Source organism: Arvicanthis niloticus, chromosome 4, assembly GCF_011762505.2.
Source record: "Arvicanthis niloticus isolate mArvNil1 chromosome 4, mArvNil1.pat.X, whole genome shotgun sequence".
Taxonomy (NCBI): domain Eukaryota; kingdom Metazoa; phylum Chordata; class Mammalia; order Rodentia; family Muridae; genus Arvicanthis; species Arvicanthis niloticus.
Genome location: NC_047661.1, coordinates 92,318,492 through 92,337,313, shown reverse-complemented (window position 1 = coordinate 92,337,313; position 18,822 = coordinate 92,318,492). Strand labels below are relative to the sequence as shown.

Sequence of the window (18,822 nt, the reverse complement as noted above, 5' to 3'; positions counted from 1 at the left end):
CTCCCCATGCTTTTCCTAGTGAGGTGGGAAAAAAGATGAATGAATGTCATATGTTCCATATTTTAATAAAAAGTTAAAATTTATGAAGTGTTTCTATGCACTATGTTAAGCAATTTATATGCATGATCCACTCTGTCTCCATGAGTACCAGGAAATATCAACATCTGTTATTATGTGACATGTGACATACTCATCGCCTGTATGCATATAGATAGCCACTCAAGTTTTCTAAGTCACTGTCTTTAATACACATTTACTTTGTGTCCTGGTATGTCTCACTGAGCTCACAGAGTCACATCATTTGTTTTCTGTAAATCAATTAACATGTGAGTAATATGAACCCTGAACTCACATATTAAATCACAGGAAATGCTCTTGTCAAAAATGTCAGAATACATAACAGAGGTAGTTTATTATTGCAAACTACTCGTAACCTTTATTAGAAATATAATAAAAATAAGCTGAAATAACTTTATATGAAAGTTCTTAGATATTAAAATCTTATTTCAATATGAAAATAAACATTAAATTAAATTCATTAAATTAATGAAATAATTACTATTTACAAAGTTTAAACTAAATAAAACATTCACTACCTGATATAGAGAAGATATTAAGTACAGACCATATATGCAATCTTTAAATATCTGCCTTTTTAAGTTTTTTTATCCTTTTGATGAGACAAGATTGTTTTTGAATTTAGAAACTGGATATGATTGGAACAGAGAAAATACTGGAGTACAATGTGACCTAAGCTGCAATGAGCCAAACCATGTATTTTACTTTTGGCTCTAAAAGAGGAATTAAATAGGCCCATTTTCTTAGACAAAAGATTCCTCTTAACAATCCAAGGAATACAAAATAAGAGCCTGTTGGAAATTTAAAAGGTACATATTTCAAATGTAATTTATAATATAAATGTGATGTTTATGAAGGACTAGTCAGAAGATAAGAATAGTCAAGTTTACTGATCTAAGACAGAGACTCAAGGCACAGGTGCTGCCTAATGATATACTGCTTGCCGAAATTAATGGCTTAAAATAATCTTTAGAACATATCTAAATGTCATGCTGTGGTTTTTAATACCACCAATATATTGCATGATATAATCATCCCCATAAATAATGAAATTTAATAGTCCCCAAAGAAAGGAAGTAGGGGATTAGTGAAGTGTGATGGTGCACATCTTTAATACCAATTCTAAGGAGTGGGAAGAAGACAGGCCCCAGTGAGCTAGAAGCCAACCTCAACCACATAGAGTTTCAAGTCAGACAAGTTGACATGGTGAAACCCTGCCAAAATGTAAAAAAGAAAAAAAGAGAGAATTGTGAAAATGACCAATAAACAATCAAAAATAAAAGAAGCCAAGTTCAGGAAATGCTAACTAAGAGAATGATGAAAAGAACTTAGAACATCAATGGGAGTGATCAAAAAGCAAAAGAGAGGAGTATTAATGAGGATGTGGAAAAACTAGTATTTCTATGTATTGTATCACTGATGGAAACAAACATAAATTGTTCAACCACTTGATAGTTTTAGAAAGTTCAAAAACCAGTATATCTATGCTTACTATATAATCTAATACTTTTAACTATGCACAGAAATGAGTAAATCTATGTCTATGCAAACATTTTCCTGCAAATATTCATGGCACCACATTTATGGAAAATGGCTAAAATGTAGAAGCTACTCAAATGACCATCAACTGGTAAGTAAGTAGACAGAATTCGGAAAGTAAGACTAATTGCAAAACAGGATTAGATTATAGATACATGCTCTCACTTGGATAAGTCCCCAAAACATTATCAAAAGAAAAAAATTAGCACATAGACCATGTACTCACTGCTATGATGAAATTCATGCTTTAAAAAATCAACATTTCATTATTATAAAATATTCAGGTAGACTGAAAGTGTACAGACAGAAAGCCAAGAGATTTTTGCTTAACATTGTAGGATGGAAAGCCTTCCTAGGGTGGTATAAATATTCTAAAAATTAAGTTTTGTACAACTCTGTAAATTTACAAGTGAACTTTATTATATGCAAATTATACATGAGTAAATGTGTTGATTTTTTTCTCAGAAGAACCAGTTAGTTTCACTGAAATTCACAAATATAAAAGAAAAAATCACTACAAAGAGCCAGCTAATGATTGTACTGTAATCAAGGTGGAAAGGAAGTACTACTTTGGGAATCTCTCAAAGGAAGCCAGAGGAAAGTCATCCCTTTAATACACCACTTATTCTTGCTGTCATCCAGACACTGAGTTAGTAGCAAGAATATTATTTGTCACCTACACCAAAATGGGACAGTGGAAAGTTAAAAGTACTCTTTAAGTAGATCATGCAATGAGTTTTATTGAAAGCAAATGTAATTGCAACTAACAAAGTATAGATTATATGTGCTGGAGAGATGACTCGGTGGTTAAGAGCATTGGTTGCGCTTCAGGATGACCTGGTTTCAATTCCCAGCACCCACGTAGCAACACACAATCTGTAACTGCACTTTCAGAGGATCTTATGGTCTCCACAGGCTTGCTCACATAAAATGAATAGACAATTATACAAGAAAAACACTCATACATAGAATAAAATTTATTATTTGCAAATAATACAGTTTAAGTTATATTTTATAAACATCTGTACTTAAAAAAAATCTTCGAAATAAATTAAACTGTCGCACACCATAATGAATCAGACACAAAGATTATACTAACTGTTTTTTAGTTATAAGTCTGTCATGGATAACTTGTTTTAGATGATAAGTGCATAAACCATATTGGATATGGAAAGTATAAACTGTAATGTGCAATTCCACAGCTTCCATTCTGAATTCCTAATTCTAACAGTAAAGAAGTCCAAAGTTTAGTGACGTTGAGTCAGTTACAGTTTTTAAATAATGAGAAAGTAAAGATGAACCAAAATGAAGAGAAAATCAGTCATCCCAATTAGTTACTGAAATTATCATTATTGATGTTACTGGCAATCTAAGTCAAAACCCTATACTTCTTAAATTACACCTTAAACATGTTGAAATAAATTCTATCCAACCTTTAAATAAATTATATTTAACTTTTTTTATTACCATGGTTTTAACTCAGGTTACTATATGACCTTGATAATATAGAGGGAAAGTATGGAGATACCTTATCCAAAAGACAAGGCTTTACCCCTGCTATTAAATAGCTAGCTTACTAGTGATTATGAGAACACAAGAACAACTTACTTTTTCTCCTGGAGGACCAATTGGGCCTTGTGGACCAGGAAGTCCCTGTTATAAAAGAATTTATTTAATGTCAGGAATCATTTCACAAGGACACATCTTCACAATAGATAATTAAATCTATAGCAGTTGTATTGAACTTTGATCTCTCTCTCTCTCTCTCTCTCTCTCTCTCTCTCTCTCTCTCTCTCTCTTTCTCTCTCTCCCTGTCTCTCTCTGTCTCTCTCTCTCATCTCTCATCTCTCCCTCTCCCTTCCCCTACCTCTTCCCTCTCCTTTTTGCTGTTCTGTTCTTCTTTCTAAAACACACACACACACACACACACACACACACACACACACACACACACACACACTCCCTTCTCCCTCCTTCGCTTCACAGAGAGTTCTGGAGCAGTTTTAGGAGTTTTCATAAACTCCTCTTAGCAAGAGCTTATAATGTGATTCTATGCAGAACCTTCTGCAGGTGTGGCTTTTTTACCCTGGCACCCTGTGAATTTTGAGTAAGTCCTTTTTCTGTTGAACATGTAAAACAGAATTATTTTTTTACATTCAAAGTTGAAATATATTTGGTGTTACACATATTCTGACATTATGGAATTTATTTTAAATAAAGCAATCTTAACCCCTTATCTCCTAGGAAAAATAGTGGCTTACTTGAGGTCCTGGATTTCCTTGTTGACCTGGTGGTCCAGGCTCCCCTTGGGGACCCTGCATAAAAAGAAATAAAGTAATTAATAAGGCTTTTGTACCATAGTTTTTTCTCAAATTGTTGAAAATTAACTCCAGTGCTCTGAATTTGACACGAGTTTATAGATATTAACTACATACCATATTTCCTTTCGGTCCTTGGGGGCCATCTATACCTCCAATACCCTTTAGTGAAGAACAAAATAGATTTAAAATTTTAGATATTAAAAGAGAAAATAAAAAGAATCCTTTAATAATATGCTAGCCAGAAGCCTGTGCTAATTGAAGATTTTACTAAAATGAACAGAAATGAGAATTTTGTTTTTAACAAAAATTAGGGAAGTCTTGTATAGTGCCTCCCATCCGTATCTACACTGAAGATAATCTAGCATCATTTTCCATTGAATGCTATGACTAATCATGAAAAGTAAAAGACCTGCCTAAACAGACAGAAAGAGCAAGTATAAAGAGAGAGATCAATTAACATGAAAGACAGCATCCATAGAACTCAGAATATAGCAGGCCAGTAAAGTAGTTTTTCTACAGTTATATACATATACGTACACATATACACATACACATGCACATACAAATATACATATACACATATACATTTGGAAACAAGCTTTGTTCTAGAAAACCCAGAATGTTCACATACAGGCTGCCCAGGAGGTCCTGGAGTGCCCCTTGGTCCCAGCAAGCCTCGTGGACCCTGAGTAGAATATAAGAAAAAGAGAATGCTTCCATAAGAAATGTCCTCAAAACAGGCTTCTTTGACTGAAAGTTAAAAATATTTATTCACCTTCTATCAGTGCACTGAAAGGAATTAGTGAAAGTACCATTTTGTGGAATACAAATATTAAATATTTCTACAGACACAAAAGGAAAAAATAGAAAACGGTGTTGGGTATAGAAACTTTCTTAGATTCAATTTATTCACACATGCATCCCTTGTAATGTTTTCTTAAAAAAGCAAAATAGTCTAATGTTCTTAATAAGGTAACTTTGTTTCATTTTCTAACTTGATTTGGCACACTTAATTTTGCTATGATGACACAGATTGAACAAACAGAGAAGCCCAGACTGTAATTCATTTTCCTTTTAGATAAGTTACATCTTGGGAGAGCAGTCATGTAAGAACAAACAGCTGGGTATTTATCTATGCAGATTATAGAACCATCTTCTACATTGAAAGGTTTTAAATTATTAGCAGTTACATTCAAATCCCCTTTCCGTCTCCTTCTCCTCAAAGTTCTTTCCCAGCTTTAAAAAAGTAAGGGTAATAATAATTTACTCGATTTTTCTTTACTGTAATTGACTTGGCTGACTTAATAATGAAGCAAATGAAAGATAAAGTTAGGAAGCCTCTTCAAGTCTGGTTCTTTTCCTGAGCTAGCTTTGGGTAAATATCCTCCATTGACCATCCTTATTATCAACAGTTAGTGGAGAGGAGTCATATAACCTTTTGGGTAGTATGTAACATCTTTGTATCTTGCTTCTGAAAACAAGGTTAATTTACATATAAAAAACAATTGTAGAACTAGTGGTGGTATTAGAAAATAAATTTATTTATATAAAAACTGCAACATAACCTAAATAATAACAATTTTAACCAGCAAGATGATACAGTCCACAAAGCTTTTTCTCAAGTCATGAAGGCTTTCTTCACAAGGAAAAGCAATTGTGTACACCCTGATTTTTTAATATGAAAATTCCTTGGCTAATTTGTGTAAAATGCAAAGTTTCCTGAGATTAGCAATGCCACTATTCCTCATAAAAGATATTGGTATTTAAAAATAAAGAAAATAATTGCTTACAGCTTCACCTGGAAGTCCCCTGGGTCCAATCTCCCCATCTTCTCCCTATGGGTGACAAAAGTAGAGAGAGTGCTATTAGAGGGGTGTAGCTTCAAAAAAAACTATGTTCCTTGGTGATTTAATTATAAACAAGTCTAAAACAAGTAAAATCTTAGTATACCCTCATTCCATCATCACCAGGGAGGCCAGGTGGACCTTGTGGTCCTCTTTCCCCCTAAGGAATAAACAGAAACTAGATAAATACAGGAATCAAGGTGATTGTTTCCGAGTACATAAGACAGTCAACACAACCACATACAACAGGACACTTGTCCTGCAAACTTACCTCAGCTGAACCTTTCTTAGAGTAGTTCCAGTAGTACAAGTTTAGCCTAACATGTTTTACAAATTAGTATGCTAGAAAAAATTCCCCTCAATTTTTAATGAAAAATGATTTAAAGAAAATATATGTAAAATATTTTCAGGCAGTTATTTAGAAATGAATCATTCAGAAAATTAGGAGTGTCATAAGAATGGATACACTTGGACATCATTTTGTTTCTTTATTTCTGGATAATTCATATTAAATCAGCAAAACTCATGAAAGCTAAAGCTTAAAGTGATTTAGGATTTATTTCACAAAACAAAATTGTATGAGCATTCTACTATGTGTTAGGTGAACACAGTTACTTTGTTAGGTGACTATAAGATGAAATTTTCCTTTCTCCAATTTACCTAAATACAGTCCTAGGATTGCTCTTCATTCTGGTGAAGAAAGATACAAATAACCAATTCTTATTGTTTTTAAAACTGTCTCCCAATGTTCCACTAACAACCTAACAGTTGTTACAATTCAGCACACTGATTTCTGTTTCAGTAAAATGAATAAGTTCTTGCATTGAAGTGTGCATCACAAAGAAACAATATGTCGACAGGATGTCTGCAGGTGTCCTCATCTGAGTTATTTCCACAGGTAAGATATAAAGAATATGGCAATGCTCAAAAATAATATTCTCATTTAAGTTCTCTGACTCTTCTATCAGAGTATCTTCCTCACATCTGTGAGCACAGAGTTTCTGCCTCTATCTTTTTGCACATAAGAAATATTTGAATGTCTATAAGTAGTGAAAAAACATACTGGCACTATTTACAAAGTTGTTTCTACATTTTTTCAGTTTTCAATAAATATAAAAATGTATTCACTGTTTGTGTTAATTTTGTCTTCTGATTTCCAAAAGTATACCAAACCCCACCTAATCTCCTAAGATTACTATTACATCTTGGATAAAAATGAGGTAAAGGTATCTTACCCTGTGACCTTTGTCACCTGGCAGACCTGGTAGTCCATCAAACCCTCGGTCTCCCTGTAAAATTGTAATCATATTACAAACATATTCACATTCTGGGTAGGGACTCTAATGTCAGTGTAAAGTGTAAATTTCAAAATATTTTATCTTAAATTATAATACTCTCAAGGATAAATTGCCAAACATGGTCCGAATACAAAATTATAAAGTTCAGACCTTAGACCCAGGTTCTCCTGGCATGCCTCTTCCTCCATCAGCACCTGGACGACCCTAAAAACACAAAATGAGAGATTAATCAAAGGGGGTCACATAACAGTAAATACAAATAAATAAAACCAATGGCTGAACTTTCATCTCAAAATGCACAAGTAAAAATAGCCATACCCTCTTTCCAGGCTTTCCTGTGGGACCAGGAGGACCTTGGACACCTCGAGGACCCTACATGAAAACATTAGAATCACAACACAGAAATCTTAGTCAATAAAAGTCAAAAGAAGTGGTTTGAGAAACCAATATTCTCTGTGTTCTTCTGCAATTATTTAATCACAAGATTGTTTCACCATAAAAATTCTGACCAAGCAGAAGTCAGAAAAGCAATCATCTTAAGGGGCTTCTCATATAACAACTATATTGTGAAGTATTTTATGTGGATGTGAACACAGTCAAACAAAAGAAATATAATGATATAATTTTTAGCCTTTATGATCAATTGTGCATCCAGTTGTCAAAAAGATGGCTTCCGCATTGCAGTCGGTCATCGAGCTATGTCAATGCCATCATTCTGTTCTCATTTCAAGCACTTGAGCCTTTTTATTTTCATTGTTTAAATGTCCTCTCCTAGATGATTCATCTCCCAAACCACTAATCACATTGGACTTAATCACCTTTGATGCACAGTGGAATCTCCTATAACGTGATTATCTGTTAAAGTTTTCAACTAAATCTCGGTGACAGTTTTCAATGATCCACAAAGTCATGATGCTCATGTTCTAACTGGAAACATGCTCTCACTGAAGGCTAAAAATATTTGTTCTGGAAATATAAGGATGACAATGTCTAATCATTGGAAGTCAGAAAGTATAGTTTAAAAAAATACTGGAGAGCAGTCTATCGTGAATCTAACCTGAAGGGAAGAGAAATACTAACTCAACAAATGATGCTAGGGTTTTTTTTAATACTTAATGAACTAATTTTATTTTACATACATGTCCCTGGATATATGTAAGTGCACTGTGCATGTGTATGAGCCTGTGGACATTAGAAGAGGACATCAGGAGCTCTAGAACTGAACTTAAAGATTGTTGGTAGCATCCATGTAGGTGATAAGAACTAAACCTGGAACTTCTGAACATAATACACTTAGCTGACGAACAATCTATCCAGCTGTGCAGTATGGACAGATTTTAATGAAAAAGATACTTCTTTGATATCACCTAATTTTTGGACTTAAAGCCTCTACAAAGACTATATGTCCTAAAACACATAACATGTTCTCAGATTCACCAGTTCTGTATACAGATGAGTATATATGTCGCTTTGCAAATTTTAATAAGCAATGATCGTTCAATATTCTTATGTAAATTTTAATATTTTTCTGAAATTCCCAGTGAACCAGTCCGTGTTTTCCATCTTTTTTACATCAATGTTAATTATACAATGAAAGCAAGGCTAATACACCTTGGGCTGGTTAAATATTATTATCAATGTTCTAAGTGTTTTGTCACAAGAAGTTGTGGTGTCTACACAATGGAATATTTATCACCAAAAAAAAAAAAAAAAAAAAAAAAAAAAGAAAAGAAAAGAAAGGACTGAAGGAGCTGAAGGGGTTTGCAATCCAATGGGAAGAACAACAATGTCAACCAAACAGACTCCCCAAAGCTACCAGGGACTAAACCACCAACCAAAGAGTAGACATGGAGGGACCCATGGCTCCAGCCACATATGTAGCAGAAAATGGCCTTATCTGTCATCAATGGAAGGTGAGGCCATTGGTTCTGTGAAAGCTCAATGCTCCAGAGTGTAGGGGAATGCCAGGGTGGTAAGGTGGGAGTAGGGGGTTGGGTGGAGAAGCAGTCTCATAAAATCAGGGGGAGGGGGATAAGACCGGCAATGTTCAGAGGGGAAACTGGGAAAGGGGATAACATTTGAAATGTAAATAAATAAAATATCCAATAAAAAAAGGAAAAGAGTGTAGTATTGATACACTCAAATACTGTGAGTCTGAAGACCTTATAAGCCTTATGTAAAAAAGCCAGTAATAGTACAATTTCATTTACATTCTTTCCTTAAAAATGCAAAATTTCATGATAAAGAATAAAAGAAGGGTAACCAGATGTTTGTGGGTCAAACAAGGTTGTTTTTGTAAAGGGGAAATACTAAGAAATTGTTTGTGTGACTTCTGGATAAGACAGGACTGTTGCACTCATGAACTCCCAGCAGCTGTGGTTGACTGCACATGATCAAGTCATTCAACATTCTAGCATGGAGTGATTGTCATTTAAAATTGAGGTGTTTGTGGGAGTTAGTATCAGTTTTCTTTAAAAGTACAGCTTCATACAGGTCCCCCAACAAGAGCAGGGGCTGTCCCTGAAGCTGTTGACTGCATGCCTGTTGATTCCATTCCCATAACTGGGCTGCATTGTCTGGCCTCAGTGGGAGAGGATGTCCTTAGCCCTGCAGTGATTCTATGTGTGGAGGACAGGGGTAGTCGGGGGTTGAGGAGGGAGAAATTGGTGGAATGCATGATGTGGTACTGGGAGGAGAATGAGGCTGATATTGGGATGTAAAGTGAATAAATAAATAGTTTTTTCAAAAAGAAGTACAGCTTCTAGTACCATAATCATGTTTCAGTAGAAGGCCCAACACCCTTGAGTATATGGGCAGCACAAACTGGAGTCACTGGGTCCTTTAAAAGAACACAGCTGGAAATTTAAGGGTTCTTTGGATAGTCAGTTGTGTTTTAAAAAAGAAAAGAAAGAAAAAAGAAAACAGGAAAATCATGAACAGAAAGAGGACATCAGGTTGGGGAGGTCAGAGAGTGAGAGTGGGGATATATCATGTTAGGAGTTGGCAGTAAAGATGATTGAAATACCTCATTCGGGGGGGGGGGGGGAATGGGGAAAGGGGATGGCATCTGAAATGAAAATAAAATATCCAATAAAAAAATAAAAAGAAAAAAGAAAAAAGAAAAAAAAGAAATAATGAAACATTATAAAAAAGATTTAATAAAATAATTGTGATTTATAGAGCATTTTTATCTTAATCATAGTTACAAAAGTATATAATGGGCTCTGATTCTATTATTTCTTATCATTTTTAAATAAATCTAATTATAGTAAAGAAAATGGTATCATTAGGAAAGACTAAAGAGAGAGCAATGGTGGGTGAGTGAATATAACCAAAATATACGCAGGCATAAAAATTGCATAGAAATATATTATTAGGTATAATTAAAATGTGATTACAAAACCATGAAGAAAAAAGGAAACAACTAGAATGAATACAACAAATACAAAACTCCAGAGTCAACGTAAATTTATATTCTAATTTTAACAGATGGTATTCTCATTTAAAAATGAGTATTTTGAATTCACATTGTTATTATTTATGTTTTCTTGTTTCTACCATAAATATAATGACAATGTAACATCTCTCTCAAGTTATTATCTAATACACCAAGGTCTGACATTAGCTTTCATCAAGTGCACTAAGCAATTGTCATGAAGAAATATGCTAAGTTTATTGTCTTGCAAAGGTTTGGGCTCAAGAAAGGAGGAGAGAACCTGGTAACAGGTGCCATCTCTTCTCTAGCCGATAGCATCATGTAAAGGCCATCTGCTCTCAAACCTGCAATGTCCACTATTCAAATTAGTTGGTTGTGTAATTAACCAACTAATGGAAAATAAATGGTCTACTCAGATTTTTTTTTCAGCTAAAGTCATGGAATTCGCTTAAATGTGTTGTAAACGCATTCGTTACTCCTAATATTTCAGTTGTTTTATTGTTTCTACATAAGAAGAAACAATAAAAATAAATAGAGAACAGATTATTGGTTCTTACCTGAGGACCTGGATCCCCACTCTCACCTTTGGCTCCAGCTGAACCAGGACCCCCCTGAGGAGAAAAACAAAACAGACCACCAATTAATGTTAAGTTACCAATGGTCTTTAATTCACTCAAAATAAATTTATTTCTTGAAAATAAATAATATTTTCTTAATTAGTTTGATTTTTTTCATGCAATGAGCTATTCAAGTCCTATGTCTAAAGTGTGGCACTTCTAGGCATATCAAGTCCATACTGATATATGCACCATGTATAAAACCTATATTCCACTTACAACTGAACAGAAGCCAATATTGCAATCATACTGAAATTTTCTTTAAAATTTTTACTGTAACAAACATTGTCTGGTAAACAAGGCCTGAGTAACTACTGCATTGTGACTTACTACTAGGGCAGTAAATTTTCACAAAGTCAAGCACACACTGAGTTTATTCACACAGTAAGTGTTGTGCCAAACCAACTCTATAAAATATAATTCTCAGGTAATGCATTTTATAGTAGTCAACTGTTTTAGAAAGATGCTATTTGTAACATTATTATTATTATTGTGAAATAGTATCAAAGCATTTTTCTCAGACTGTTTTCATTTTTTCTATAAAAATAAATCATTATAACAATTATAGCTTACAAATGTTTATATAATTTAAACAGTACAATGATGCCAAGCAGATTAAGTGCAAAAGAAAATTAATTGCTTTAGAAAAGATTTACGGAATTTAAGAATATATACTATGCATCCATACTGTCTAAAGTTTATAATATTAAAAATTAATATGGTTGTTACAGATTACTTTGGGTGTTGACTGAGTTATAACAAAACAGGAATCAAAACTTGAGAAATCTGAAAGAAGCTTTCTAGAGCCTCCTAGTGGCAACAAAGTAAAATAACTCCTATTCTGTCTCCCAACAAAGATGAGAAGTCAAGTAGAATTTAATTTTAAATTTTCAAAATTATAATGATAACTTCCAAGCTTCTAATAAAGAATTCTTGCAACTAATTTCCTATAAAAATGGGGGCAATGTATTAAATTAAATTATTAATCACTGAAATGAATGCAACTATAGAATAGTCAGGTTGTTTTTAATTTATTGGCTGGGTTTCATTCTCTGTACATATGCATTACTTGCTCTGTAGAGTTGTAGTTACATTATTTTACATATAATCAAAATTATCACATAATTGATAGGAAAGAAGATGAACAAGAATATCATTTCTAACTTCTGTCTATCCTACAATTTTGTAAAATATTTCTGTATTCCTTTCATATGTGTATACTTTATTTGTATCACTAATGTGAATAAAATGTATTTCTTTGTTAAGTGACTTAATATATATTTCTTTCTTGTATTTTGAAAAGCAGAAGATTAAGAATAAATAATAAACATTTGATAATCTGTTCAAAAGTGTATATAATTGAAGTCCTAATAAATATGTTATCTGAAAATTTCACACAGGAGTATATATATCAAAATTATATATATGCATATATATAATGAAAATTTACGACTTAACTTAAGGAACTATACATTTGAAGAAACAATATTTTTAATTTTATTGTATTATATTAATGTATTGATCAGTTTATTTACAGTCTTTACAGTACCAGGGATTAACATATTATCAGCGATTAAATTAACCAAGCTATTTTTATTACTATAGCTATGTAGTACAACGTAAAATTGGGGAAGGTGAGCCTTTCAGAAATTCTTTTATTATTCAGGACTATTTTAGCTATCATGAGATTTTTGTGTTTCCATATGAGCCTAAAACTGCCTTTTTAAGATCTGTGAAGAATTGTATTGGAATTTTGATAAGGATTGAATTTAACTGCATATTGCTTTAGATAGGCTGGCCATTTCTATTATTTTAATCCTCCAGATCCATGAACAATGGAGATCTTTGCATCTTTGGATGTCTATGCATTCATACTGTCTAAAAGTTTATAATATTAAAAATTAATATGGTTGTTCCAGATTACTTTGTGTGTTCACTGAGTTACAACAAAACAAAACAGAGTCAATACAATTTCTTTCTTCAAAGACTTGATATTTTTATCATACAAATATTTTACTGCTTGCTTAGAGGCAAGCAGTAAAATACTTGCATTATTTGAGACTATTGTTTTGTTCTCCTGGTTTTTTTCTCAGTCATTTCTCATTTGTATATAGAAGACCAACTGTGTTTTATGAACTAGTATTTTATTGAACTACTTGGCTGAAACTGATGAGTTTTCTCTGATGGAAATTTTCTGGGTCATTTATGTGTACTATTTTATCATCTGTGAGTAAAGATTGACTTCTTTCTTTCCAACTTATGGGAAGAGAAGAATATGAAAAAATATAATTGAATTTAAAAATTGGTTTAAATAATGAAAAAAATATCAAGAAAGAAAACATTGAGAAGAGAGACACAGGAAGGGAAAGTAATCAAAATATCTTGTATAAAATTATTTTCAATAAAATAAAATGAAAAAATTACAAAATAATTATCAAAGATTTCACAGCAATTTAATGAGAACTCAAGTATATAATTAACTTTCAAGGATTCAATGTAAAGTTACATTTGTTAACTAAATAGAATTCAAATAAATTGTAATTATGGTTTAAGTAACAAATATATGACATTATTACATTCATTAAATTTTCCTTTAATTTGATGATAGCTTCTCTAAAAACTTATGATCAGAATTATTAAAAATGAAACTGAAAACTCTTTAAATGTGTGAGTATCAGTCATGAACAATAGTTTTACTAGCCTGAGGAATGAACAGTCTGGAAGATGATGTGGGAAAACATATTAATAAGAAAGTTTTAACATCTAATTTATGTAACATACCACAGGACCTGGTCTTCCTGTAAGACCCATTGGGCCAGGAGGGCCTCTCAGAGCAATCTAGAAGATAAAAACCATCCAGTTTAGGAACACTTGGCTAGTAGTATGTTGTAGCACAAGTCATTTGAACATGATGCCCTTGGGTAGTATATAACTAACAAAGGTATAATAGCAACACACTTGGAAAAAGTTTAGTCAGTGGTGAAGTGCACATAGCTAGAATGTTCTACTTAATGACCAGTCATGTCTCAAACTGTTATGTAAACTTGTACAATACATTGCCAAAACTTAGTAAGTTAAATAATAGATTTCAGAAAAAAATAGATTATCTAATAGTTTTCTACTATGAAGTACACTCAAACAATAGAGCATTCTTGGTCTGCATTTTGCAGGCATGATCTTAGCTGGAGATCTTTTATTAAAGTGAATGACTAAAGTGAAATATTTTCTAGTAGTGCTTTTAGGAAAAATTGTGGTAATCATAGTGAGGCAGTACAATACATACTTGGACACAATAGACCAATAGAAAGGATATTAGGATTTCTCAATATCAAGTTTCGTCAGAGCCTACCTGACTGACCCAGGCTCAAGGAGATGGATGGTCTTATCATTCCTTCTAGACTCTGCTCCACAGTTACCCGGCAACAGCCAGGTAATGCCTAACTTACTATAAAAGGGGCTGAATGCTCCCTCCTTGCTCTCTTCCTCTCTTACTTTCTTACTCTTTTACTCTCTTACCCTCTTATTCTCTTGCCTCTCTGTCCCTTCTCTTCCCATTCCCCTCCACCTCTCGCTCCAAGTGTTCATGGCTGGCTTATTCCCAGATCCTAAATAAACTCTATTCTATACTATACATTTCATGTGGCTGGTACCTCAGGGGGAAGGGATGCCTCAGCATGAGCCCACAGAGGCATCCCCTCCCAAGCTACCATACCTATCAAAAATGTCCCTGGCTTCCTTTTCATTTTATAAAACACAACACTATAGCCATCCACGTACTAGCAGTAATAAACGAACTCAGTGGGTTTACTAAACTAATTAATTAATTAATTAAAATCAACAACAACAAAAAAGAAAAAAACTTAAAAATCAAGAGAAAATGGAATTTGAAGGAGGGAACTGGGAGATGACTTGATTAAAACACATTAATAATATCCTTTAGGGAGATGATCAATCAGTAAAGAATAAAAAAGGGACTAATCAAACAATGAATTCTGCAGCCTCAAAATATTTTAACTTCAACTAATTCAAAACAATGACATTTCTAAGAAAAATATAGTGATAATTAGCTATTATAAGCAGTTTTAGTTATAGTATGAATTTATATAATAAGCACATATACTCATTATCATACAATATCACATAATCAAATAATCATTTTTCAGATAAATAATTGATTCATTCATAATAAATAAATATTGAAGATGAATTAATACTTTCCTTTACATATTCCATATTTTGCAGATATATAAATTATGATTGTGAATAAAAGTTATTTTAGACATGATACAGATACAGTTATTATAACGATACTAATCCTAAATCCTACTTACTTTCTTCCTTAATGACTATAAAATTTTGAACAAAAGTATTATGTGAATTCCGATTCCTTCCTTCTTTGTTGTCTGGATTTTCATATGTACATCTTAACTGCTATAAAGCTAACTAAAAATGAAAGTCATTATCTGGTTTGTGATTAGAGGAACATATTCCTTTCATTGTGTGTTTTCACAATTCCTGTCATAATCATAGGTTCACAAGTTAGCAGAGAAAAGTCAGGATGTGAAAGACAAGGAATGCTAGATATAATCTCTCAATATTCTGTTAAAAAAAGAAGCTTTGTATGACATGGTGGGAAAATATCATCATTCCATGTGGCAATACAAGGGTCATTTATTTAATATTAAGTTAGTAACTATTATTACTGGAAATATAAATATGCTTTTAGAATTTTTCCATGTGATGCATAGAAACATTCTTCCATGAGCCTACACACTGTTATTTGATACAGAATCAGGTTGTGTGAACATGACTTTATGTTTTCTTACCCGAGCCTGCTGAAGAATCGCCTGAGCTTGGGCTTCCTGCGCAGAGATTGTAGGGCCTTTGGAGCCGTCACCCCCATAGCGGAACTAAGAAAAGATAATATGAGTCCCAAACTGGCCTTTGACAGACTTATGGGATTAGGTCTTTTGATCATTAGTTTAAAAATTAAATGAAAGTTTGATATTTACAAAAGTTCAAGGTCACTTCATAATGAGGTTTCTGTTTGAGAGAGCAATTCTGTCTCAATCTCATAAAAGAGGGCTTGCTGCACAGCCCCCTCTACCAGTTTCAAAGCAACTATAAATACACTTTTTCATTTCAAATTTTATTGCTGATATTCTTTTTTTTTTTTAAAGTCATGCCTCTTTTAAATTGCAGAATGCTACCCACTCTGGCAATTCATTCATAGCACTTGCAAGTATATTAGTTTGAGCAAAAGATACATATGCAGTTCTGCTCTGGTAACCAAAACCTTTGAAATCTCTAAGTCTATAAGGAAAAATAAATGTCTCTCTCATCCACCGTTAAGCAGCTGCTTGCTATTACTACTCTGTAAAATTCTCAACACCTGTCTCAATTTTTGACTTGAGCTATCATATGAGTTAATTTTTCACTCCACATCAGTATGTCTTTGAATTTCATTACACTAAAACTGATAAATGTGTTTTCCTAGGTGTGTGGCAGCTAAGTGATTTTATCAGAGACTCAACATTAAAATAAATAATTTTTGATCATTGATGACACTAAAGACTGAATGTTTCAGTGATACTCAATATTAGTGTAAATGGTATAATAATGTGGTAAATATCAAATTTATCATTATAAAACATTTTTAAAACCTACTGGTAACATCAACATGGTGCCAGGAGGACCAGGTAAGCCATCAGCTCCTGGTAAGCCAGGACGTCCTGGTGGACCCTAGGGAAAGAAATACAACGAACAAGATCAATTAATATAATCTATAATATCAGTGAACCTGTAATTGCTGAGAATTCACCTGACCTCTCCAATTGGCTAATCTCATAGAAAGGATTAGATTGCACTATACTTGTTGCAAAGACCTGAAAAAATGCACACATACTGATGCACCATCAAACTATAATGCTAATTATGTTTGAAGTTGATATACAGCTTAAAATTGCATATCATGAAGATATACTACATATTCTGGAGGGAAAATGAGTATGAAGAAAAAGTGAAAATTTGGGTTTCCACAATTAAAGAAGGATTTAATTTCACAAAATTTGGTCAAGTATTGCTTAATAGATATTTAGGTAATATCTATTTAACATATAAGTAGATATTTAAAGAATATTGTCTACCTATGTTAAACCATCAACAAAATGGCACTTTATTAGTATAAGCACTAAAGTTAATTACAAAACTGTCTTAGAATTGTTTTTTAAAATATACTGAATGTGTATATGCATGCATACACACATATAGAAATTTACCTATGTATACAACATACATATACATGATAATAAAGTATCAAATTTATACAAACCCCTGTAAAAACTTATGTGTGAATGGATGATATATGTGTGTGTGTGTGTGTGTGTGTGTGAATGGATTATATATATATATATATATATATATATATATATATATATATGTTTCCAGTAAAATGAGACTTACTTTTATACACTCAAATCACATTTAGTAAAAAATAAAGGATCAAATTCTAAACATTAATAATAGATAGATAGATAGATAGATAGATAGATAGATAGATAGATAGATAGAATTCAAACTATCAACTGAAGTGTTATTAAAAATGGAAACCATGTGAAGGGCTATGGGAAATGCATCATTGGGTAAAGTGCTTGCCATGGAAGCATGAGGAGTTGAGTTCAAATATCCAGCTCCCACACAAATGCTTGGACTTGCAATGTCAGTGATAGTTTATAATTCTAGATCTCTGGAAATGCCAAAGACAGAGAATCTCTTAGACAACCTGTCTAGCAGGCTCTCTGTTCAACTAGAAACACTAGTTCAAAATATAAAATGGAGTAAGATTGATAAATAGACCTGATATCAACACCTGTCTGACTATATACTCACTGACAAACATGTGCATGCACACACACACACATAAACACTAGAACTCTGGAGGAGGCAAAGACAGAATCACTTGGGCAATCTGACTAACAGACTCTCAGTTCAACTAGAAACACTAGTTCAAAATGTAAGATGGAGTAAGTAATAAATACAACTAACATCAACACCTGTCTACCTGCATACTCACTGACACATATGTGTATGCACACCACACACACACAAACACAACACACACATACACCGAGACACACACACTTGCAGACATACATATACGTGCACACACACAGACTCACAAGCAGAAACAAACACACATTCCCCCACACACTTGTCTACTTGCATACTCACTGACACATATGTGTATGCACACCACACACACACACACTGAGACACACACATGTGCACATACACACATATACAAGCACACACACACTGAGACACACACACACACCCACAGGCAGAACAAACACATTCCCCACACATGTAAATACAGATATGTACACACATTGTTCATATATACATTAAATAAAAAATCAAGCAAAGATTTCCATCAAACTCAATATCTGAAATTATGCAGATGAGATTAGAAAAATGGAGTACATCAACATCAAACTTCTTGTGTTCATATCTGAAAAACTGAGTCTACTCTAATTGCCCATGTGCATAGGGGACTTGACAACAAAATTGGCTCACTAATCATGTAGATAAAATCTTTATCCCCACTCAAACATGTCTGAAAAGTTAAGTAAAATGTCGAACAATGCTAAATTTGTAGAACTCTCTTCCCACTCTCCCAACAGAAAAAAA

The 18,822-nt window shown here is 33.1% G+C and overlaps 1 protein-coding gene across 2 annotated transcripts in view; it reads right to left on the bottom strand.

Annotated features, from left to right (window-relative positions):
* Positions 1 to 18,822, bottom strand: part of Col11a1 (collagen type XI alpha 1 chain) — a 175,536-nt gene that overhangs the window by 89,002 nt on the left and 67,712 nt on the right. For both annotated transcript variants that reach the window (XM_076933160.1, XM_034499909.2), the window contains exons 12-24: positions 16,801 to 16,875; positions 15,960 to 16,043; positions 13,915 to 13,971; positions 11,074 to 11,127; positions 7,399 to 7,452; positions 7,231 to 7,284; positions 7,018 to 7,071; positions 5,889 to 5,942; positions 5,729 to 5,773; positions 4,570 to 4,623; positions 4,053 to 4,097; positions 3,879 to 3,932; positions 3,226 to 3,270 (exon numbers count right to left, since the gene is read on the bottom strand). In XM_076933160.1, coding sequence (XP_076789275.1) covers positions 3,226 to 3,270; positions 3,879 to 3,932; positions 4,053 to 4,097; positions 4,570 to 4,623; positions 5,729 to 5,773; positions 5,889 to 5,942; positions 7,018 to 7,071; positions 7,231 to 7,284; positions 7,399 to 7,452; positions 11,074 to 11,127; positions 13,915 to 13,971; positions 15,960 to 16,043; positions 16,801 to 16,875 — 729 coding nt within the window. The remainder of the gene's footprint in view (positions 1 to 3,225; positions 3,271 to 3,878; positions 3,933 to 4,052; positions 4,098 to 4,569; positions 4,624 to 5,728; positions 5,774 to 5,888; positions 5,943 to 7,017; positions 7,072 to 7,230; positions 7,285 to 7,398; positions 7,453 to 11,073; positions 11,128 to 13,914; positions 13,972 to 15,959; positions 16,044 to 16,800; positions 16,876 to 18,822) is intronic.